The 25,379-nt window shown below is 35.7% G+C and overlaps 1 protein-coding gene across 1 annotated transcript in view; it reads right to left on the bottom strand.

Moving 5' to 3' along the window:
• Positions 1-24,720, bottom strand: part of AHR (aryl hydrocarbon receptor) — a 55,837-nt gene extending 31,117 nt beyond the window's left edge. Inside the window, exons 1-2 of the mRNA XM_041727715.1 lie at positions 24,588-24,720; positions 12,743-12,930 (exon numbers count right to left, since the gene is read on the bottom strand). Of these exons, the coding sequence (XP_041583649.1) occupies positions 12,743-12,930; positions 24,588-24,652 (253 nt within the window). The 5' untranslated portion in view covers positions 24,653-24,720. The remainder of the gene's footprint in view (positions 1-12,742; positions 12,931-24,587) is intronic.
• Between the last annotated feature and the right edge of the window lie 659 nt (positions 24,721-25,379).

Below are 25,379 nucleotides of genomic sequence, written 5' to 3'. Positions count from 1 at the left end.
TTAAATACGAGAAATCATTAAATAACATTGACTTTGAGAGCAGCCCCAGTGGCTTAGTGGTTTAGGGCCTGATCCTGGAGACCCGGGATTGAGTCCCACGTAGGGCTCCCTGCATGGAGCCTCCTTATCCCTCTGCCTGTCTCTGCGCCCCCCCCCGCCCCCGTGTCTCTCACGAATAAATAAGTAAAATCTTAAAAAAAAAAAAAAGCACGGACTTTAATATTCTTTTTAAGACTTATTTCATTAGATTTCTATTGTGCCAAAGATAATCTGGCTCAGTGGAAAACTAGATTTACTAATAACCAGATTTTCTCTCAGTTTGAGTAAAGCTTCACACATAACACATTTTCATGCTGAAATATATTTTCTGGTAAATCAGTGCATGTGTCACACTGCAATCTTATGCCAAGTTCTTGCCTTTGCAGAACCTGAAACATACTGCTTTTAAAGAGGCCAAAAGTTTGGCCTCTGTAACAATTTCAAAAGGCCAGAGAACATATTTCCTTAGGGCAAAAAAAAAATTGAGGTACATAAATTGATCTAACAGTTAATCAGGACCAAAGGAAATGCTTCGTCTTTCTCATTGAAAAAGACAAGAGAAAAAAGGTCTCTTCTCCCTTCCTATTCTGCTGCTGCTTGCTTTCTAACGGCCAAATTTGTTTAAATGCATTAAAAGCTCACAATGTCAGGGTTATCTACACTCTCTTACTTTTTAAAAGCTCCAGTATGAGGCACCATTTAAGGGTTACCATATGTCAGTAAGATGCACCATTAAAAAGAAAACAACAAAACCCTCACATTGTAAAAAGCAGCAAAGTAATTGTAAAAATGGGTAGATGTTACTAGTATCAAATTTTGAAATGTCTAAATTATCTTATTAGGAATCTTTTAAAATGAATTTCTAATTAATAGAATTGATGTCAGTTCCAGCTAGAGTTACTGGACCACCAAGATCATTCATCTCAGAATAATCTATGATTTGTTTCTGACCCTGTATTGGGGATACTGGCCAACATAAATGGACATCAAACAGACTCTGCCTTTAGTTGGGAATATAAATTATGGAAAATAAATGACTAGAAAAGAATGTCAGAAACATTAAGTAGCAGAATGGGATTTAATTAAAGTATTACAGGAACTTGAAAGAAAAAATAAAGAGAAGAAACTCTTTTTCAATACCAATGCTTACAACTGTAAATGCTGGGAGGTAAATATTTAATATGTGTAAGGGAAAAGCAACAGGCACATTTTAAAGAAAGATCAATGGAGAGTTCTTCTAAAAATATTTGTTGCTCTTATGTTTAAAGTTAATAATTAGTAAAGGATTTAAGTAAATACTGTGCAAAGATGAGTCTAGGAAAGATGAATTCCCTTCACATTCTTTGTAAAAATATACTAATGTGACTTTTTAGAAATCTTATCTATGTCTGAGCCTCTTGACCCATACTAGGCAATTTCTGCCCCTCCACAAAGTTTATCCTCTATCTGACCTTATACCCGCTACCTCTCCCTTCTTAAAATTGCTAGAACTACCTTAATACTAGTCACTTCCACGTATATATTTCTAGTCTTGGTTAGACAGCAACAGAAGAGTAATATGATGTGGAGTACTATCACCAGTGTAGTTCCTACCACTTAAGTGGCCTTAAATAACTTCCTTAATAATAATATGTGATACTTACTGAACACATTCCATATACCAAGAAGTTTCTATACATTAGATCTTATTAATCTTTGTAATAATATCCTATCAGACTGGTATTATTTTGTCCTTTCAATGAAACTGAGACTCAGATGAAGAAACTGTCTCCAGGTCAGAGTTTGAAGTAGTGGAGCCTAGATCAAACCTAGATAGCCTGACCCTAGTGTTCAAGCTATTATTAACCACCTGTTGGACTTCACCTGTACTTGAGGACAATGATACTTCTGCAGACAAATTATTTTTAGGGCTAAAATAAGAGGCAGGGTACCTGAGTAACAACTGGAATACATAATTTACAGCCCAGGACAGCAATAATGGGCTATATGCTGCTGAGTTGATATACCCTCAAATCATTATGAAAAGATGACATGAAAAAATGAGTATCAGGACTGCTATGATGCCTATACAACAAAGATTTGAAAGTACTTCACAACTGTAAGTTATAAAAATTATACACATAATCAGATGCACAGGATACTTGAAACATTACATCACTGGAGTTAAATATATGACACTTCATAGAAACAAAATGTAATATCAGAAAGTAAGTCACAACCAATTCTGCTACTTGAGAAGCATTTGCTGTAATAAACAGACATTTGTTAAAATCCTCCCCACCTGCAAGAATACTACACCTTCCAAAATATAAAGACCTGAGTTTAAACAGTCTGTGGAATATTAAGATAATAAAGCACTGAAATATTTCAACTATTTCCTCATTGAGATCAATGAAGGAATTACACAAGCATTTAATCTAATTGATGAAGGAAACCAGAGTATAAATATTACCAGAATATTATCAAATAGTCATTTTACCAAGTGATTCAAGTCTTACTCCCTCAAGTATTTAACCATAACTGTTTCCTATATGACACTTTCCTTCCTTACACATCTAAGCTTGGATTTCCACTTCTCCCTACAAGCCAAATACTTCCTCTTTGAAAAACATGCTCCAAATTGTTCAACAGAAAAATTCACAAGGAAGAAATACTGGCATGTAGTAAACTATATTTTGTATGTTACTGCAGTTTGCAATTAAACAGAAAGATGACATGGTAAATATCTTGCCAGGAAAAAGCATAAGACTTTTAAATCTTCTTGTGTTGATATAAATTCAATTTATTTTATAATTACATTTATCATCCCCTTTATTACTTCTGGCAGAAAAAGTTAAATTCCATTCTCACATTGATATAAGCATACAAGACAGCACAACTATCACTATAAAATTCAACCACATAAACTTCTATAAGTTACAAAGGGTTAGGTAATGCAGTATTTCTTGAACATAAGGAAAACACCCCTAGCTTAGTCTAGTATGATCAGTATTTACAAATAATTTCCAAATAATATATTAAGTGCACCTAATGAGAGTTCTTCTAAATACCTGGGGGTGAGAGAGAGAGAGAGAGGTAGTTCAACACAAAGATTTTGGTGTTTGTAAATGAAGTGTTCCTTTGGGCAGAAGAAGGAAGAAACTGAAATTAAAGAAAACTGTACTATATTCTCAATTTCCAGGACACAAAGATTAGGTTTACACAGTTTACGCAGTAGTTTCTGATGATACTGACAGATTTTTTTTTCTACCTAGAAATTTCTAATCACTAAGGCAGAATAAAAGTAAATTCAGTTTTTAAAAAAGCAAATGTCTGTATCTTTATGAATGAATGCAGGTTGCATAACTGGTAGTTTACTCTCTTTTTAGCAAATCTGAAAAACATCATTTTAAAGCTGAATAAGTCCTTAAAAGTTAGACCTATATCTGCTTAACATTTTCCCAGTTTTACATTTATACACAATTCTATTGTAACTATATTAGGTCTCTGAATTAGCAAAACCAACAGCAGCTTAGTTTACCTTTTCAGTGGGGAATAAGTTGCACTGAGCTTTCCACACATACAAGAGTGGAAGTCAAATTGCATTCTGTAGCAGAATTTAATCAAGTAGAGCAGTGATTCTCAAAATTTCACAGACATTAGAATCACCAGGAAAGCTATGGCTATTAATACCTATTAATACCAGTTGCTGGACTTCACCCTCTAAAATTTCTGATTTAGGAGGTTTAGGATGGGGGCTTACAGTTTGCACTACTAACAAGTTCCCAAGTGATGCTGAGGACCAGGTGCCATATTTTAAGAACCAGTGACTTTGGAAATTCACAATTTTGGAAATAACTTATAAATGTTCCAGATCTCATTCCCTTATTATTTTCTAAAATTATCATTCCTCTACTTAAAGAGTGCTCTTAATATGAATGTCTTCAGGAAATAATGCCAATTTTATAAAGATAAAAAAGAAGCACATAATTCAAGAATGAAACAAAAAATAACAAAAATACTGTATGTATACAAATAGAACAAGTAGCACACTGCCCTGTTTATATCTTCACCAAAGCAAGCCATGTCACCTTTCCCTGAACAGATTTTCTAGATTTGAGTGTGTGCCACTTCTGAAAAATGAAACAATATGGGGAAATAAATTATTATATATTATGCTATAAAGCTAAAAAATTTATTAGCAAATTTCCATCTCTAAATCAAAACATAAAATGAATTCAAGAGATTGTCAGATGATATGAATACCTGGTCTGAAAGGCCTCTATGCATATTGAACAATGACCACAAAATCATCCATGAAAATAAGTAAAATATCACTATTCCACAAGAAATAATTATAATTTATGTAACAATTTTAATTATAAAATTGACTTCACACATCTCATATTTTTAGGGTAAATCTACCACAAACTTAAAACCTGGGGCAAGCAAGCATTCTTACTGTCCATGCTGAGAAGATAAAGACCCTGAGCAACAGTGAGGTTAAAGGTCGTATCAAAGGCCACAGGATTAGTCTGTCTCCTGTCTACCAGTGCTTTTGTTAGATGACAATCTCCCTCCACCATCCTAAAATACAGAGGAGGAACCTCTGTAACTTAGAGACCAGACACATAACACTGGATACTATCAAGAATCCAGCTGACAAAAGAATATCTGTGAAACTGACCATAAAAGGCACCTCACACCATATGAGAAAATTTAAGGCTAGAAGAAACCAGAATAATTAAATACAATTTTAGGCTAAATTGATTCAATGTGACTGCTTGTTTCCTTTCTCAACCTCCCACTGCAAACACCTGAATGGTTTTCTGGCCTCTAAGGACAATCAAGGACCATAATATTATTCCTGTAATATTATGATTTTTCTGTATGGACTTTAATTTCATTTTAGTTTATACTTTCACGTGCAATCTTCTTTTGACCCTCTAATTCAAGAACTTGAAACACCAAATGAAGGCATCCTTAAGCAAACTGTCACCTCAGAAGAGTTCTATATTCCATATATAGACAGATTTGCTTTCCTCCACCTCTGCTCATCCTTAAAACATCTCATCTCTGGTATTTCTCCTCTTATTCTATGTGGTCTCTGGAATATTTTATTCACTTTCATGATTTAGAATATTATTCCCACTATATTATAATGACTCCAAAATCTAAATCTCCAGCTATGAACAAATAAATGAATTTGTACTGACTAAAAATGGTTGATCCGAAAGTAGAAAAGCTGTAAGAGCATGATTTAAAAATAACATATAAACCTGATTATTAAATAAAATGATTAGTGGTAATATAACTGCATTTCATTACAGGCTTTAAAGTGATTAATTCTCTACTCTATGTGAATACACTTTTTAAAATTCTGTGACAGGAAGATGTAGATTTCCATTAATCAGATACAAGCCACACAAAAAAATCAAACAAATTAACTATAGACAGTTAAAATCCTTACTTGGGGTGGAAAAGGGGAAAAAATGCTGTAAGTTAGCTGGCTTTAATATTACCTCAATGGTAATCCTCCTTTAAAAAAAAAAAAGAAAACTAAAGGTATCAATTTATGATCATCTGAACCTGTTCATGGTCAATCTTAGTTTAAAACAGAAAAATGTTGGGGTCCCTGGGCAGCTCAGTAGTTGAGCATCTGCCTTTGGCTCAGAACATGATCCTGGGGTCCTGGATTGAGTCCCGTATCATGCTCCACTCAGGGAGCTTACTTCTCCCTCTGCCTATGTCTCTGCCTCTCTCTGTGTCTCTCATGAATAAATAAAATCTTTTTTTTTTAATTAAAAGAATCATTAAATTTTATAGTTTTAGTTATGGAAGCTATCATGAATGTTATAATTAGTTTCGTTTTAGAATGTGAATTCTGGAAAAAATATGGCTCAATTACGATAAAGTAGATAATACCATAGACAAAAGAAACTCAATACATATGATGATTTCAAATGTGTTCATATTTTGGGCTAATAATCCTACTATAGACATGTCTAGAATTAAGAAATCACATTTGCTGTGATAGAGTTATACTGAAAGTTTATAAACTACTTGGTGTTCAGTAACTTAAAAATTATAGCAATGCAGATGAAATTAAGCATACAAATTCCATGAATGAAAAGCACATATATAAACCTATTAAACTTTATAAAACTTAAATGCTCAAAAGGGCTTTTTATTTAATTCATTTCTCTGCTTGTTCAAGCTCATTCTTTGCATATGTGCTTCTCAAGATAGTGTTCTGTGTTACACGGATACCAAAACAGGATCGAAATCTAGAGAAACACACAAACTGAAGATGAATAAACACAATAGCTCTCTTTTGAAAACCTAATGAACTGGAAGGGAGCTGTTAAATAACTAAAAAAGGAAGACCAAGAAAAGAGCATGGATATTTTTAAAATTTAAAATAAAATTAACAAAGATCTATGGTCAACACTGAGGCTGAATAAATGTTAGATCATCCCATCATGTAAATTAACTGTTGTCATCCTCTCCTCTCAGAGCATTTTTAGCCTTTGTGAATTTAGAACATCCCAATATGTAAATATTACTACACTTTATAAAATGGTGATTATTTTAAGTGAGTGTAAATGGTTCAAGAACTACGTTCCTTAGGTTTTTTTTTTTAAATTTTATTTATTTATTCATGACAGACAGAAAGAGAGAGAGAAAGAGAGAGACACACAGGCAGAGGGAGACGCAGGCTCCATGCTGGGAGCCCGATGTGGGACTTGATCCTGGATCTCCAGGATCATACCCCAGGCTGAAGGTGGCGCTAAACCACTGGGCCACTGGGGCTACCCCGTTCCTTAGTTTTTAAACTAACCAGAAACTGTTCCCTGTGACAGCTACATAATGCAGGAGTTCGGAATTAGAAACTCAGATCCCCAAACTCACTTTTGTCAGGCTTCCTGAAACCTAGACAGAAATCATCTCCTTCTTATTTCTAAGTTTTCCTTTCCACAGATTAAATTTATTTACCCCAATTATAAAGATGTCACAAAGAATAACCCAGGACTTACATATAATAATGGAAGATGTAAAAGATCTCACAGTTAATAATTATATTTTAGTGATGTAATATGTGCTATGATTATTTCATTGAAATGACAACTATTACATGCCACTGACCCCTACTATTGCCTCACTGAAAGAAAACTTTTCTGCCTTTTCTACTCATGAGATACTTGTGTCTCAGCAGAGATATAAAAGAGTCATTTCCATATTATAAATTTTGGGGATGCTCTCCAAAAGTAATAATAATTTAAACAATTAAAACTTACATAATGATGATAAAGTGATAATGAAATCTAACTCAAAATTTTTTATATGCTGTAATTACTCTAAGAATAAAACATTACCATCCTGATTCCAATTGGTCAACAAGGCCAATGTCCACTATTTGAACTGGTACTAAGGGACACAACACGGGAGGAAAAAGGCTGTTCCCTTAGTATCAACCAATTTCAAATGCTGGGTTGTAAACATGCATATCCTATTCTCCCTGAATAAATTATTATTGATCGTAGTCATTAAGTTATTTAAACATATTAGATATTTTTCCCTCTAGAGGTAACATGGTATTTGAGTTTAATACTCATTTTGTGCAACAACAACAAATACTTATTTTGTGACTTCCTTTAATGCTCCACTTTTCTTCTTAATTAGCAAATAAGGTTTAATCTTAACATTCTAAAATTTGGTAAAAAGTTTGAATGTAATGTTAAAGATTTTAGGCTTTCAGACTGTATTTCCAGGACCTAATTCCACACTGACTTGTCAGATCACAGCTCCATTTGATCATTTAACAGTCCTCAAGTCTGCACTGATTTAATTCGTCTTGAGAGGCAAAAGTGGCACTTTATCATGATTAATCACCAACATCAGAAAACGTCAATTTTGGATTTGGGGTATTTTCTGAAAACACAAAAGATTCTACAGAGAGACTTCAAAGATATATAATTTTGAGAAGTCTTCAGGGGAAAATAAAAGATAACACAGAAGAGCAATGTTACTATGGAAACTGAATACAACTTAAATAGCTTTTTACTATTTTAATTAGTCTCTCATTATTAATATATCGCTGTTTTTAATTCTTAAAACATGTCTACATATGTCCACTGTGTAGAAATTAATAATAAAGTATCACCTTCTTCTGGAATTTTTAATCTTTCAAATTTACAGAGGGAGTGATTTTTTTAAAAATGCTCAGTTCTATTTGCACATTCCATCTACGCTAACAAAAATTTTAAAAGTACCAAGATTGCCAGACTGCTGGGAGGTACAAAAGGAGCATCCAACAAAGAAGGAAACCAGTGAACCACGAACAAGATAATACCCGTAAAGACAAGGCAAAGGAGCAAAGAGATAGCTAACGAATGCAAAGGGCAGGACTGATTTGCGAACGGTACAGTTGATACTAATTTGTCCTAAAAAGATGTATGTAGCTTTGACATTTGCATTCTTAAGTACTTGTACACGTTTTACTATATAAGCCAGCCAATCAGAGGCCATGTAAGAAATTTTATGGCTATAATTCCATAAAATATTTCTCACATCTTTTGTTTATAGATAGAAGATAAGATTATTAATAGAACCAATAACTGTAATTGGCTACTAGCAGATTGTCTGGGAAAAGCAAAATTTTAACATTTTTTAAAAAGATTTTATTTATTCATGAGAGACAGGGGTGTGGAGAGAGAGGGGCAGAGACACAGGCAGAGGGAGAAGCAAGCTCCATGCTGGGAGCCCGACATGGGATTCGATCCCGGGTTTCCAGGATCACACCCTGGGCTGAAGGCAGCACTAAACTGCTAAGCCACCCAGGCTGCTCAAAATTTTTACATCTTAAACTAAGCTCTAGAACTGTATTTTAAAATAAATAATCTAGAATTTCAACATGAATTTTACATTGTTTTTCAGATATAAGTTAGTGAAATTGAGTTAATATTTATTGAATACCTACTATGAATCAGACATTGTTTAAGTCACTGGTTAAAATACAGCAGTACACATAATATCCTCAAGGAGTTTCCATTCTAATTAGTGAAATAGGCAATATATATAGTACTTTTAAGTGCATCAGAAAAATCAAGGTATTGTAATATAAAAGTGAAAAATTTATGATTACTTCATCTGTAGTGTAAACAGAGTATAAAGTGGAAAAATAATTCTCTGACGATTCTCTGTATTGTCTAGAATATATACAGTTCAAGAGTTTTCAAGGGTTAAACATTCAAAGATTCTCTCCATTATTTCTTCAGTTCAAACCAAAACAAACTCCTAATCTTCTTACTTCCCTTGAAAATGCTAAATACTGCATTAATAATATTGAATAGGTCCATCTTTAAAGGATTTCATATGCTACATTTGTCACAGTTGCTGAGACACTATTAGAGCTATTAGCAGAAATCTTTTTCTCCCTCTTTTTCTTTTTTGTGAATTTAGCACCTGCACAGTGTTTAGAATAAAGTGCAATCTTGAATTACAAAATTTATTATAAATAATTTTAATTGAGTAGTGTAGAAGGAACTGCTTCTAACTTTACCATAAATTAAAAATAACTAAGTCTTGTTCAAGTACTTCATAGTTATATTTCAGAATGTTTGGATTAATTAGAAATGGGTAAATATTTGTGTCCTTAAATCTTAAGCGCTGCTGCTTTTCAGTCAGTCATAGAAGTAGAGTCATGGTTCCAAAGTTTAAGAAGATCCACCCAAGCTGGATTATTTAAACTTGCAATAAATAGATGTATTTTCTTGGAAAAATATCTATTGTTACAGTAAAACCTGAGTTTCCTTTCTAACAAGATTGTATGATTACTCGTTTATATTGTTCTTTCCGCAGGAATTCACACACCCCCTGTTTGCATCCTGTTATTCACTTAGAGCTTCCCTTCACTTCACTATACTATTTCCCTAATAGTGGGAGAGTGGTTTTAACTGCACAGAAAAATCCTCATCAGTCAGCATGCTCCAAGTCTCCTCGTTTGCAGCATTTAGTATTTGTTCAGGTCTTAAGAATTACCATGAAAAATTTACTGTCTCTGTCCTTTCAAAATATTGCATTGCCTTCCTAGATCACTAGAGGTCTGGAGAAGACTATGGGATCTTTTCTATTGATTATTTCCTTCGCCTTCCATCTAATTCTGTTCCTGTATTGCACAACCTAAGAAAATACTTAGGGTATGCACTCCACTGAAAACTAAGCAAACACATTTATAGTCTTTCTAAAATTTTGTACATTGGGATTTGTCTTTCTGAAGGCAAATAAAAAAAATTAACTAATGCAAGCATAATTGAAGCCAAGTTAAATCATTGCCTCAGACTCATCTCGGATGCATAGGAAAAATATAGATTCCTTGGTTCTACATAGAAACTACACAGAATCAGCCTAAGAGGAGCATGCCCTAGAATGTGCCAAATTTTAATAGGCTTTCCAGGTTATTCTGATATACAATGAAGTTTAAAAGCAGTAATGCAAAGGACCAAGATTAAAGGTAGTATAATTGATGAAGGAATGAAGCAAGTAGGGTAATAAGATCCTCTGTTAAATACAGTAAACCAAAATAAAAAAAATAAACTCATTAATGAAGAGTTAAGGAAATAATTTTTAATAAGAACTCCATAACGAACCCTGCTAACCTACAGCATTCTTTATAAAGTAGGCTTAAAAATCTTCTTTACTTGAGGTACTGAACAGGACACATAATCATGATAAAAAAATATACTTATATATAAATTTATACATTAAACATACATATATTACCTTAATTAGCATACATACACACATACTGCCTAGAAAACAATAATTATGTTAATACTTAAATGGCAGTTGACTACATACTAAGTTGCTTCAATCTTTATTCATTACTTCTAAATAGAGCATAATCTATACATTCTTTTCTTTTTTAACATTTATAGTTTGATTTTTCATTGTAGAGGAGCAGGAAATGAAAAGACAAAATGACTGACATCAATTCATCTTTGCCAGAATCAAGGAATATCATCTCTCTGTCTTCTAGACTATAAACTCTCCAAGGGCAGAGACCACATCCTATGTGTTATGGACCCCCCCTCCCCCCGCCAAGGTCAAGCAGTAAGCACTGCATGTGAACAAATGCTGAGGGTTAGGATAGCATTTCACAAAGCCAGGAGTAGCCTCAAGGTTAGAGTCTATGATAGGGGCTCTAAACTTCCATATGCATCTAACCCTACCACTCTGCCAGAGTTTGATTCTGCAGGTCTAGGGTGGGGCCCAAGATCTGGCATTTCTAACAAGTTCCCAGGTGACACTATTGCTGCTTGTTTGGAGACTACATTTTGAGGATCACAGTTTAGAGTAAAGTCTTTAGGACTGTGCTAAATAAATGATTCCTAAAAAAAGAGAAGTAACTGAGATATGGTTAGGGAAAAACAACATAGGATATCTAGAAACTGGAGTTCTAATTCCAGCTCTATCACAAAATGACTATTCAGTTGATAAACGTACACACACGTCACTGAATATCACATAACTCATCTTGAAGATGAAGGATCTGGTGTACATGAAAATTGAAAATTCGAAGACTTGATAGGCCAGAAAAAATTTAAGTGTCATTATGAACCTTTAAACATATAATATGCCCTGAAATTATCCTTATATCAACGCATATTGCCCAAATTACAACTGTTAAATGATACAGCTTTTATCGAAAATAAAGAACATACGCAGATAGCAAAGAAAAAAAATTCCCAGACTAAACAATCAAACCATTTAAATACAAACCTAAGAGGAAATAACTGTTTTTGCAATATTCTAGAAACTAATTATAAATGTGTATCTTTATATGTGTCTAGGGGAGCAGTATCAGCATCATCTGAAAGCTTGTTAGAAATGCAAAATCTCCGCCTACCACCCAAACCTACTGAATAAGAACCTTCATCTTAACAAGATCCCTTTATGATCTGCAAGTACCTTCAAGTTTAAGAAGCACTGAGATGAAGCCACTGAGATTTTATCAACAATTCTTTACCACTGTTTGTAAAATAACATGATATATTTAAAAGACTGAACATTTCCTGGGGAAAAAAAATCTATTTCTGACATATAAAGAGATAAAAAGAGAATCTGAAGAATTATTTTACAAGAGAAGATACACTAAAATGTGATTTTCAAACCAAAACTTCCATTTAAAATACTTTACAACTATGAAATAATGAAAGGTAACATGAGCTAGCTCAACTCCCTAACTTCATGGCTGAGTAAAGCGGTACAAGGATGCTAACTGGTTGGGTTAAAAACAAAGAGTTTGTCATGGCACAATGGAGACTGAAATCCAATTCTACTGATTCCTATACTAAAATATTCTTTTGGTTGGAAAAATAATTTAATTTTATTCTCCTGGAGTAAATACACAGTAACCATAAAATAGTAGAAGTGTACATAATTTTTAAAGAATGAAATATCTACACAAACATATTGGAGGGAATCAGCAAAAATATGTCATAGCATAAGTGTTTTATTCCATCAAAAAAAGAGAAACTTTCAAAAACTGAATTGGAAGGAGAAGTGGAACTAAAAACTGACATACTTAATATGGGCCTAACATTTAAGCATATGATTTTCAAAGAATGATACCACATGTCATTTAAGTGGCAGCATCTTTTTGATGAATGAATCTGGAACACTTAAATGTTACTATACAGCAGTAAGCAAAACTTCTTCTTACCATCAAAGAAGCTCTTGGCCCTTAGGTAACTGACACTGAGCCTAAGCACTGAAAGTTTGTCCAGCTTATTAATAACATCTTGTGGAAAAGGCAGCAGACTAGCCAAACGGTCCAACTCTGTATTAAGTCGGTCTCTATGTCGCTTGGAAGGATTTGACTTGATTCCTTCAGCTGGGATTGGCTTGACACTGAAAAATAAACAAAATATCACAAAATAAAATACATGGGGCAAACATTTCTATTGCATTATAGCTCCTCAAATATTTCTCTAATAAAACAAACATCTAAAATCTACTTCAAGTTAACATAAATTCTTTCAAAATGCTCCTTTGTATCTTGATTAAGAAAAACAAAGGAGTGGGTAAAATTCTTCATGTTTCATTAAAAGCTTATGATCCTATCTTGAGAAAATGCTGCATATATCTTATATGCGTCATACTTCCTTTACTTCATACATTTGTTGTATAATAATTCCCAATAATGAGTCCAATAGGAGTCTTCTTTAAACCCAGCCATTGTTACAAAAAAAAAAGGTATCTGCAATAAATTATGTGAAAATTATGCTTCCTTTGCTATCTTCTACAAGCAGCATCTTGGCATCACTTGTGATGTAGATGGTTAAGAGCTACCCCAAATAAAAAGTTTAGCTTTATCACCCTTAGCTTCCTATATTTAACACTTTCATCCTGTCAGTGACAAGTATTCAAAGGGCTTCAGGTACTTCCAGATGGTCGTCCAGCCATCTAAAGGGGTCTTCTGATATTAAAAAAAAAAAAATGACTTTGGTTATTTATAATTGATTGACAGATATCAGGGGTTAACTGTGATTACTGGCAAATTTTGCTGTTAGGACTGGTCAATAATTCTACTTAATTATTAGCTTTCATAGTTAATGTCTCAATTAGAAAATTCAATGAAACCCCAACATTTAACATGATTCTCATCTGAAAAAAAAGATATTTACGATTAGGAGTAGAACTTGAGTTTAGAAATGAGAAACTAGGTAACTTCACAAAGGCTTTAGCCAGGGTTTCACAGCAGAAATTCATTATTTAAAGGGAATTTGTAGATCATCAGATACCCATAATGAAATATAGAGAGGATATTAAAAAGCAAAATAGATCATCTTCTGCACCTTTCCATTTGCCAGAAAAATTAAAACTTATGCAGAGTATTCTTACATCAAAGACTCTCCCCCTCCCAGTTTTATTGAGAAGACAAAGACATTTTCAACATTTCAAATTACAGTGTCTTAAAAAAAGTAGAAATTGACTTGAGTGTAGTGCTACTAATTTGATTTAATAAATATATTTTTAAGGGATGCCTGGGTGGCTCAGTGGTTGAGCATCTGCCTTCGGGGTCCTGCATCAGGTTTCCCACAGAAAGGCTGCTTCTCCCTCTGCGCATGTCTCTGCCTCTCTGTATTTCTCATGAATAAATAAAATCTTTAAAAACAAAACAAAACCAAATGCAAAAAAAACAAAAAAAGATATTTCTACTTTGTTTTCAATGGTATATGTGAAGTCATACTTTATACAAAAAATTAATTAAAAAGTCAATATAAAAGGTTAATGTTTTTATATTGTTCCTAACAAATAATTTCTAGAACTTGTATATTTCTATTTTTATTACAGTTCATGTTATTTCTACAAAAATAAGAGTTAAGGATGTCTGGGTGGCTCAGCGGTTGGGCGACTGCCTTCGGCTCAGGGCGTAATCCTGGAGTCCTGGGATGGAGTCCCACATTGGGCTCCCTACATGGAGCCTGCTTCTCCCTCTGCCTATGTCTCTGCCTCTCTCTCTCTCTGTGTCACTCATGAATAAATAAATAAAATCTTTTAAAAAAATAAGAGTTAATAAATTGGTAAAGTATATGATATACAAAATAAATCAAGTACTTTCTCCAGATGGTCTGTATAATTGCATACTTAACAGAAACTGGTGACTGCTTCTCTATTTTCCCCTAATTATACTCCATTTATAATCAAATTCAAGTCTTCAATTAATCAACTAAATTTCGAATTTTACCTATCATGCATGTCTATCTCACTGAGTAATTCTCTATTGGTTAATTACTTGTTAACACAAATATTTACTTTCACTTATCATGTCCTGGGTAGTCTAGGAAAACATTCTTCTTCTGCACATTCAAAAAGTGTAACAGGAGCAAAGTATGTGAGCAAAGTCTTGAACAAAGATTTTCATAGACAAGGTGGTATCTGAGATGGGCCTTTAAAGATGAACAGGATTTTAGGAGGAGGCAGGCCTGAAAAACTGATCTTCCCTATGTGGAGTGTGAAGCATAGAGAACAAGAGAAAGGAGAAGGAGAAAGCTGGTTAGGCCACATTCTTGCAACAGTGACCACCTACCATGGGCCAATCACAGAAGATTTGGCAGTGAACAATACATACTCAAGTTTCCTGTTCTCATGAAGCTTACATTTCAGTCGGAAGACACATGAATGAATGAATGAATGAATGAATGAATGAATGAAAAGAAAGAAAGAAAGAAAGAAAAAGAAAGAAAGAAAGAAAGAAAGAAAGAAAGAAAGAAAGAAGAAAGAAAGAAAGAAGAAAGAAAAGAAAAGAAAGATTGATTTGGGGGGCTGGTAAGTGCTAAGAAGAAAAATAAAGTAAGATAAGAACTGGGGAGTGCCAAGGGTGCTGGTTTTGATAGCCAGGAAGGGTCTTTGATGTTACATTGCAGCACTGACATAAATACAATGAAAGAGTGAGCCATGTGGGTGTCTGATGAAAAAGTGTTCAAGATAGAGCAAACAGTAAATTTCCTCACAGAAATGGCATAAAATCAGACTTTGAGATCTTAAGAGTCATCTTAAGCTTTCAGTTGGTATTTACATGACCAGTCTTGTTTTTTACAAAGCTGACTCTTGCTACGGAGTGGATGAAATGTAGGGCAGCTCTCACTGAAGCTGGCGCTTCTCTCTAAAATACAAATCTACGTCACTCCTCTGATTCAAAGCTTTCAGTAGCTCTGCACAGTCCATGTTCCTTAGCCTAGCAAGCAAAATCCTTCTGGATCTTTTATAGCCCCCTAACTATTTCTCTGGTCTCATTCCTCCAACCAAAGCCTTCCTTGTCCATTATACTCCAGGGGGAAGAAATTACTTCACTACAAACATATACTTTGATGGCTTCATACGTGTTACTCTCCAGAATCCTCTTGTTCTGTCCCATCAGCTTCAAAGCCCTGCTCAATTAGATCACTTTTGTGAAGTCCTCCTTGACCTATTCACAATAGATTCCTCCTGTAGTACTTCTGTGCCTTATGTATATTGTGCAAACGTCTTCTACAACCATTCCATTAAGGAATATCCTCTGCAAATAGCATTTTCAGTAAGTTGAAAATGCAATTTTGCACTCTAGTAGCTTTCCAGTAATGATTATAAAACATCAAAAAGAAGACAGTAACACAAACACCGAAGCAAGAAAAATGGATAGGACACAGAGAAATAACAATCATGGTAAAAGAGAAAAATAGCACTCAAGATATTCCTCCGTAGGGATCCCTGGGTGGCTCAGCAGTTTAGCACCTGCCTTAGGCTCCGGGTGTGATCCTGGAGTCCCCGGATCAAGTCCCGCATCGGGCTTCCTGCACGGAGCCTGCTTCTCCCTCTGCCTGTGTCTCTGCCTCTCTCTCTCTCTCTCTCTCTGTCTATGAATAAATAAATAAAATCTTTAAAAAAAAAAGGATATCCCTCCATGTGGTACTGCTGCCTATCTTGTGCTGGCACCCAGCAGTACTCCACCCTGCACTAGATCAAACTATTTCTTTGTGCCATGTAAAACTGCCCACAGCTCTAATGTGTTACTATGCACATTATGGAATACATAGCAGGAGATAAATTTCCCAAGTTACATAACCGGTATTACATATACCTGTTAGTTGCTCTTATTACTATGTAAATTTGATCACTTTTGTATATTCGTTGCTCAGCATAGCATTTCACATAGAATGGACTTTAAATTAGTGTTTGCCAATCAGAAGTGTCCCCCCCCCAAAAAAAATTATCAGAGCCTGACCAAAGGCAGTAATAACAGGGATTGTAAGGTGTCGTGAGAGACGTTTAAAAAATGACACTTTGTGCCTATCACAAAGTTTGCTATATAGCAAGACTCAAATGTTTGCTGACAGGGCACAAGAAGTATGGAAGACGACAAAATTGAGTGAGGGTGAGGTTGCCAATGACTGGAATTTATAGCTTGGGGTAACGACCATATTTCCTAAACAGAAGGTACAACAAACAAAGAGAAAGAGACTTGAAGACAGACCTTGATGATACCAACATCGAGGTTAAGGCTGAGAAAAAAGCACAGGCAAAGACAAAAGAGAGGGAATTATAATAAGACAGGAAAAGAACTAGAGCAGAATACTTTCAAGGTTACAGAATAAAATCAAATACACAGAAAAATTAAGCAAGGTCAGAGCTGAGAAGTATCTACTTGGCATTGCATTTCAAATCCACTGTTGTTAAAGCTAATGTAACATGCTTTTTCACTGATTTTGTGAGAAATACTCATAACTATTTTGTGAAAATATTTCATCTTTATTTACACATTTTAAAGATGCACATAATAAATATAGAGAGTAAACTTACATCAATTATACGCAACTTGGGTTATGCTAGTACTTTTACTTTTGTAAAGCCTTTAAATCTATGCCAAAATATACTGCCAACCATCTATTTAAATGAAAAGCTACATCTGAAATACAAACAAAATCCCTGTAAGATGAGATTTGGGAGATCTGAAGTTATGATATCTCCTGAAACAGAGAGACCACTGATGTTGATAAAGCCAAGGAGCAATTTATTATTTTTTAAGCCTTACCTCAAAAACCTTGCCCCAACCTGCAAATCAGAATTGTGAAATCAACACTCTAGCGGACTGCATACCGTGCTTCTGTTTTAGAAGCCCTGCATGCTCTAAGTGCTGTCGTTAATAAGCCCAGCAGCACAACTAATGCCAGTATAAGCGCTATCTTTCAAGCTTTTTTCATATCCCAGTGTAGAATGTCTTAGACACATCACTTGTGCCCACTGTTAAAAGCAAAATTAAAAATTTAACCCAGTTTAATCATAAATTACCTTAACAGTAAATGTTTGTTTTCATATGACATTTATCGTAAAACCTCAAATGACATGCAAAGATACAATTTCAGTAATCCTATGAGATTAAAGCAGCATTTTCTAACAAAGATTACCTATCACAGTACTGAGTCTGCTCTATCAGCATTTTCCTCTCAGTGATTTAATCTACTCTCAACTGCTTCTGTCTACTTACTCATAAGTTGTTTATCTTTACTTCTAGCCCCTATACCTGAATGTCCTCTCATTCATATTTTCCAGACCTCGGGCATCCCCCTCTCTCCATGGGACATGGTACTGCTCTTCACTCTAGCCAACAGCTAGGAAATTGACATATTCTTCAATAAATCTCTGTACCATAGTGACTATACTCAAGCCATTCATTCATCATTTCCACCTCATGGTTTCAGTGTGTACTTATTTATCTTTGAATGTAAATGCTGAAATGTTTAAAGTCATACATTATATGATTAATGTAATGTTGGAGACTGATCTGTAACACAAATGAAGTCAAATTTCATTGGCAGGCTGAATACAGGTAAATATTTTACTTTCTTAGATGAGAAAAAAAATCTATAAAAACTTCAGAGAATCTAACTGGAAGTCACTTTTAATGAGTCAGAATTCTTCAGTCACTCTCCTGATGTTACTCCACAGTAATACATCCTTCCTTCTCCCTTTTTTTGCTATACAAAAGAAGAGGCAATACATACAGTTTACAGTCTCTAGGACTTTACCAGTGAAAACCAGAACATGAAATATGCCCTGGAAATCATGGTTACTTCCAAAATCCCGAAGAAACTCATTAAAAATATTCCCCTTTACCTCTTCTTATATCAATGTAGCTTTTTTTTCTTTTGTCTTCTTTTCTTTTTTTAAAAATTATTTCTCTTGGGACCCACATAAAATATATCTACGATACCAAAGTCACTGAAATGAAAATTTTAAGTGGTCAATTGTTAAGTTAGTAAATAAAGCTCAACTACCCACGTGCATGATACTAGGATGCTCTCGTTGCTACAAAGACAAAAGACTAACATAACTTTAAAGAATTTATCTTTCTTACCAGGAGGGGATGCATTATAACAAGGCAAAATCAAACACAATGTATCCTACAATAATACAGTTGCCATAAAAAAGTGAGGTCCAAGAGTTCAGGAAAGTAAAAGCAGGTAGACTAATGAGAGAAGGTTTCATGAAGATGTGACATGTACATGAGATCTTAAAAGTCAGGGAGGTCACCTCCAGTTTCATGACAGCAGAACACATAACTATCTACAAAGACCCTTCTCTTTGAATAAGTCATCCCAGACAAGGAAAACCAGAGACAGAAACAGCCTGTCTCGAATACACCTAAGAGAGAGTTAAACCCAGATAATAATCTGAAGATGAAAAATAGTTAGAAACAAAATAAATGATAAAACAGAACAGGAGGAAGGGAAGGAAAATGTAATCATAGCATATTACTTGGCTCAGCAGCAAACAATATTTACTGTTAAAAACTAATGGAACATATAAGTGTATTTAAACTGACGTAACGATAGTTATACTGAGAGGGTGAAAAAGGGGGGTGAAGGAGAGATGAAAGAACACTAGTAACCTTAACTATCACAATAAAACAGATCATACCTGTATGCTAAAAAGAAGATAGCATTTATACACATATTATGGACTTTCTTAACCCTGCATATGTATTTAATAGGAATACTTTTCACCCCCCCCAAAAAATTCTATCAATAAAAGGGAAAAAACAAACTAAAAAATAATTGAAAATATAAGACAAAGAAAAATAGCATGTAAAGGACATCTCAAGAAGAAAAATCTGCAGACACTATTTACTACTACTAGTACTACAACTTCAAATACATACACACACATGTACACTCACAATCCCAACATTTATGTTCGATTACCTACCCCACCTCTCTTTTTTGCTTACAAAATTGGCAATTCACATTTTAAAGCAAAAATGCAAGGACACAGGCACTCTCACATATTACCAATAGGAATCGAATTTTTGTAGAGTAATTTGATATTGTTTCAGAGCATATCTGGCTCCACCTTGCAAGTATACATACATGGCTTTGAACTTTCAAATTTCATTAACAGGAATTTTTCCTTAGTTAACAACTAAGAATTTGCATAGAAACTCACGTATCTCAAGGTTATTTTCTGAAATAGTTAAGTACTAAAAGGTTGGAAATAACAAAATTTACCCCCAAAAGAAAAGCAGTTAAATAAATCATGGAATATTCACATAAAGGAGTACTAGTCAGCCACTGAAAACAATATTGTAAAGGACAAGAGGTAGGTAGTAAATCAAGAGGATTGTAGAAAAAGACTAAGAGGAAAGAGTGTGAGTGCAAGTGTGGAGTTCACAAGTCTAGGAAATGGTAAATCATTTATTTCAGAACACTAATTATTTAAGGAGAAACAGTGGATATTCAGGAAATCCCTAGTACATTGGTGGACTGAATGTATCACTACACTTACCACCTGAGCAGTAAAGTTGATAATAACATAAGCTCTGGAGCCATAAGATCTGAAACATGATATTCAAACTCAAGATTTTTCATGTACTACCTGACAATTCTGAACCTGAACCTCAGACCCCCATCTATAAAACAAATAATACCTTTCATACTATCATTATATAAATAAAATATGATGTATATAAAACACTGTGCACACCTGCAACATAGTAAATACTAATAAACAGCAGCTTTTTAAGAATTAAACCACTGTACAAAAAATACATTTTAAAAGAAGTATGGAAGTAGAAAGTTACTACTGTTAGATATCTGCATGGTATTTATTCCTAAGTAATTATCCTAATTATATACAATGCTAAGCACATACTATGTAAGTTTGTCAGTGGAGTAGTCCATTTCAGTTTTAACCATAACTGAGAACATAATCATACACTGCCTCTTGCAGGAGAACTGATTGTTCTGTGATAATATGAGCTAAAATTATTTAAAGAATAGAATTTATGTTTCTGTTTCATTTATATGTTAACAACCTTTACAGTTTATATAAAGCTTTTGTTTTGTTCATTTCAGTTGTGAAACTGGCGTTGTAGGTATGGACTGTCCTGCTCTATTGGTCAGTCACTTGCTCAGATCTACAAAAGCAAGGAAACTAGACCTCATCTCTTAGTTTAGACCTAATGTTATTTCAATTTATTTCTCACTTTTTCTTATTTTTGTCATTTATTTTTCACAAATATTGATAACTATACACTTTCACTTATTTAATAGTTTCAATATGTAAGTCTCTAGAGTCACTATGTACAAACTAAGTAAAACCATCTGAAAGAAAAATGATGGCGAAGCAATAATTATATAATTGAAAAGACCTATCCTTTTATTTCAAAAGCTATTTAGAATGGTATTATAGTACATTTATAAAAAGCATTTGCAGCAAAGCAATACATAATTTTATTCTACTATTTATATAAATGAGGTTCATGAGGCTTAAATGGAGCAGCAACTTAGCAAATATAGCAAGAAAGAGCATGCTTTTATATTCTTTTTTAAAAAGATTTTATTTATCTATTCATGAGAGACACAGAGGCAGAGAGAGAGGCAGAGACACAGGCAGAGGGAGAAGCAGGCTCCATGCAGGGAACCTGAGGTGGGACTTGATCCCGAGTCTCCACCCCGGGCTGAAGGCGGCGCTAAACCGCTAAGCCACCTGGGCTGCCCGCTTTTATATTCGTTAACATTATTACTATGTTAACAAAGGAAACAGGATCATCTAAAACTGAGAAGAATTACTGGTTCTGACATTTCATGATGGCTATCTTGACCATCACTATGGTGATAATCATTTTTAAGTGTAGATATCATTTATTCAACACCTATTATTTACCATCAGTAATTATTTTCTAGAAATACAGTAAACTGAAGTAGCAATAAAATTTTCCCTGTAGTAATAAAACTTTAAAAACTATAAAAATATATACAAAGTTATCACTAGGAAAAAAAAAAGATTGTTTAATTCAATAGTGTGCTTTTCAGCAATCTTCATAAGAAAACAAAGCAAATGAAGAAAAATACTTTCATCTCCAAAGAAAACAGAAACAGAATGTAAGCAAAAAAAAAAATTGTTTGTCTTCCAAGCAGGGTTATTACATATAGAGCAACGCCTTAAGGAAAGTTACAAAAGAATCCACTGTTAAGTGTATCCTTTGAAAACTCCTTTAGGAACATAGGTCTGGTGCAAGATTGTTTTGGATCCTTATATTTCCTATCCTAATCACTCCAAAAATAAATAAAACATTTACTGAGCATCTACTATGTAGAAGGTACTTTAGAGGGATTAAACTTAACACATTAAAGTTGTATATCCTACCAATTAGGTAATTGTCAATGTTAGACTTGCCACTAGGGGGAGTTTAATAAATTCAACTGAAGATGGACTGGAAGAGCTTCAGGTTAAAGTTATAACCTACTTGGTTCCAAGATGCTATGGAATTGTGTATTAAAATGACTGTCTTAAAAAAATAAAAAAAAATAAAAAAAAAATAAAATAAAATGACTGTCTTAGTAACAATCCTATAATTACAACATATTTTTTCTTTAAGTAAAATAAAATGACTCTCACTTAAGGGATCAAAGTTAAATAGATCTCAATAGCATTTTCAGCTCAGACTAGATGTATTTTTCTGACAACACTGGATTTTAGACCTCATCAGCTAAAAAATAGTAACTAAAAATCCAACTTAAATTTAATATTGGGTTTAACAGCCACATTCCTAAAATGAACTTTGATTAACTGCATTATAAAGTAAACCATTTTTCATTCAGGCAAAAATAACTTATAATCAATTTTAGATGATTCTGTATGTGAATGCCAGTACTAGGCTTTTCTTAGGGAGCAATGTAGTGACATTTTAAGGTATTTATATGACTAGCAGCAAGGCATGGTGCTCAACAAAGATTAAGGTGAATGTGGAAAATGCTTTAATTATACTGTATTATGAGATTATTAAATACAAGTATATTAAAAAGTTTTAGAAGTATATTAAAACACTAAGATGAAATAATGAAAGGTACATCTTACATTAAAAAATACGTTTAAAGGGAAGATCTTTAATAAAATGTTAATTAGAACCAAAGTTGCTACACTTTATAATGAATACAGTATTAAGGCTTTTGATTTTGTTTTTTAAATCAGCCTTTGTTACAACAATGACTACAACCTAAAAATTCATCAGGGATATGTTCAAGTTTTCTAACCATACAGATATAACCCATGATATCTCTATTTTATATTATATTAGGTGTATTAGGATATTAATAAATACATGAAGAGGCATTTGGGATGCCTCTCAATTTTAAATAAGGATGAGGGTAGGTTAGGCAAATACATTTTTATATAAGATGCCACTCTACAAAATATGTATCACAGAACTGCCAAGACAGAAAACTGCTGACTAGGCATTATGCCTAATGTCAGCCACACTGCAGGATAAGACTTCCAAATTTTAATCAGTGTATTTAGAGGTTAATATTCTCTGTTAATGCCAAGTCTAAATCTGAAGAACTATAATAACGGAAATTCTAAAAGGAAATTAAAACTCCAGAATAATGAAACATAACGAAAATAACGAAAAATCCAGTTACTGGCTCCAAACACAAATTTTAAACTTATTTTTCTGACCTGCATTAACGACCTAAATTAAAGCTTTAAGCAAAATGCACACTTCTGACTTGTGTTGAGTAAACGTTTGTGTTCTTAAAATGGTTTATGAAAATTCGAAAAACGTTAAGTAACTCAAACATCATCATTAGTAATAAACACATGAATACAGCCAACACGCAGCAATCTGTGTCAAGCACAGATTTTTTTTTCTGAAACATTATTTACCATCTCACACAAATATCTCACCAAAACAAAATACCTAAGTTTCTAATCACTCTATTAGAACTGATAAAACTTTGAAGTGGGGAGGGGGGGGGAGGTAATTAGAGAAAGATACTAAGAATGCAAACGTCTGTTTCAATAATTCCACCTCTAAATCTTTCAATTTCCAGACCCTAAAACCATCTCAAAAGTGTAAGAAAGTTCCCCCCAACGGGGTGGCTGCACATGCAAACCCTCCGTTGTCTCCTGTCCACTACGTTCACTCATCTCTGCTACCACCTCTATGTGTGTTACTGATATGATCACGTTGAGCGCTACAAAATTACTGCCAAATAAGTAAATAAAGCGCACCAAAAAGCCGGCTGCAAGGACCAAAAAGTACCTTCACAGGAACCGAGAGCCCTTCTTGCAGACGGCACGTGTTCAGCTCTTTAAAACATCTGGCCCTACCAGGAACGAGAATAATAACCGTCCTTTAACCTAACCCATGAGGATATTAAAAGTGGAAGGGGATTTCAAGGCGGTTTTAGGTCAACTAATCCACGAGCCCCACAGGGCAGGCTAGACCTGTCAACAAATTAGGAGCAGAAAAAAAAAAAAGAAAAAGAAAAAAAAAAAAACACAGAACAGAGGTGCAGGTGGGTGGGTGTGCGCGCGCCAGGGACTGCGGGTGGGGGGCGCAATTTTTAAAATGCAATAATTAAAAACGGAAAAAACCAAAGGCCTGGGTCTCTCCACCGGCCTCCAAGTCTCGGCTGCAGAGACGGTGTCGGGAACGAGCCTGAGCTGAGCTCTGGACGGCGGAGATCGGGGGCGGGGTGGGGCCGCCTCCCGCACCGGGCAGGGGACGCGCGCCGGACACTCACGTTTTCTGCACCGGCTTCCGCCGCTTGCGGCTGGCGTAGGTGATGTGGGCGCTGCTGCTGTTCATGGTGCCCAGCGGGCGGCGGCTCCTCCCCGGGAGCGGGAGCGGGCGCGGGCGCGGGCGCCGACGGCCCGTCCGCGGCACCGGGCAGGAACCGGGGCGACTGCGGCGGCCGGCGCCGGGCTCCACGCAGTCCCACCCGCTCCACCTGCGTCCGCGCGGGGCCCCACAAGCCCCACAAGCCCCACAAGCCGCGCGCGTCCAGGTGCGCTGCGCGGGTCCGAGGCCGAGGGGCGAGGGGCGGAGACCCGCGAGCCCAGAGGCGCAGGTGCCTCCTACATCGGCGGAGGCGGCGCGGCGCTGTCCGCAGGTGAGGCGGCGCGGCCGGGGGAGGAGCCTGGGCCGCCCGTTTGGAATCCTGGCCCGGGTCGCGAGCTGCGGCGCCGCGCCCCGTGCCCGTCGCCGCGGCCCCTCGGGTAAGGGAGGCGCCGCCGCGCTGCTCCTGGGGCTTCCCCTATCCCGGGTGCTTCCCGCCTGCAGAACGCGGACTCCGGCCGCAGTCCGGGGCCACAGGCTTCCGCTCGGCTACGCGGCTGCCCCTGCTCTGAGCCCGCGGTCCCGGTCACGTTCTCGGGACCGGGCGTCGAGTGGACGCTCCCCGCGCTCCCTCTCGCCGCGGCACACGCCGGCTCCGCAGCAGAAGCGCCCCCGACCCCCCTCCGGCTCCGCCCAGCACACCGTAGCCCCGCCCTGCCCCGCTTGGCCCCGCCCCTCCACCCCAGTCCCTCGAGGG

This window comes from Vulpes lagopus, chromosome 13 (genome assembly GCF_018345385.1).
Source record: "Vulpes lagopus strain Blue_001 chromosome 13, ASM1834538v1, whole genome shotgun sequence".
Lineage (NCBI taxonomy): Eukaryota > Metazoa > Chordata > Mammalia > Carnivora > Canidae > Vulpes > Vulpes lagopus.
Note: the sequence above shows the minus strand (reverse complement) of the source record. Positions and strands in the feature narration are given on the sequence as shown.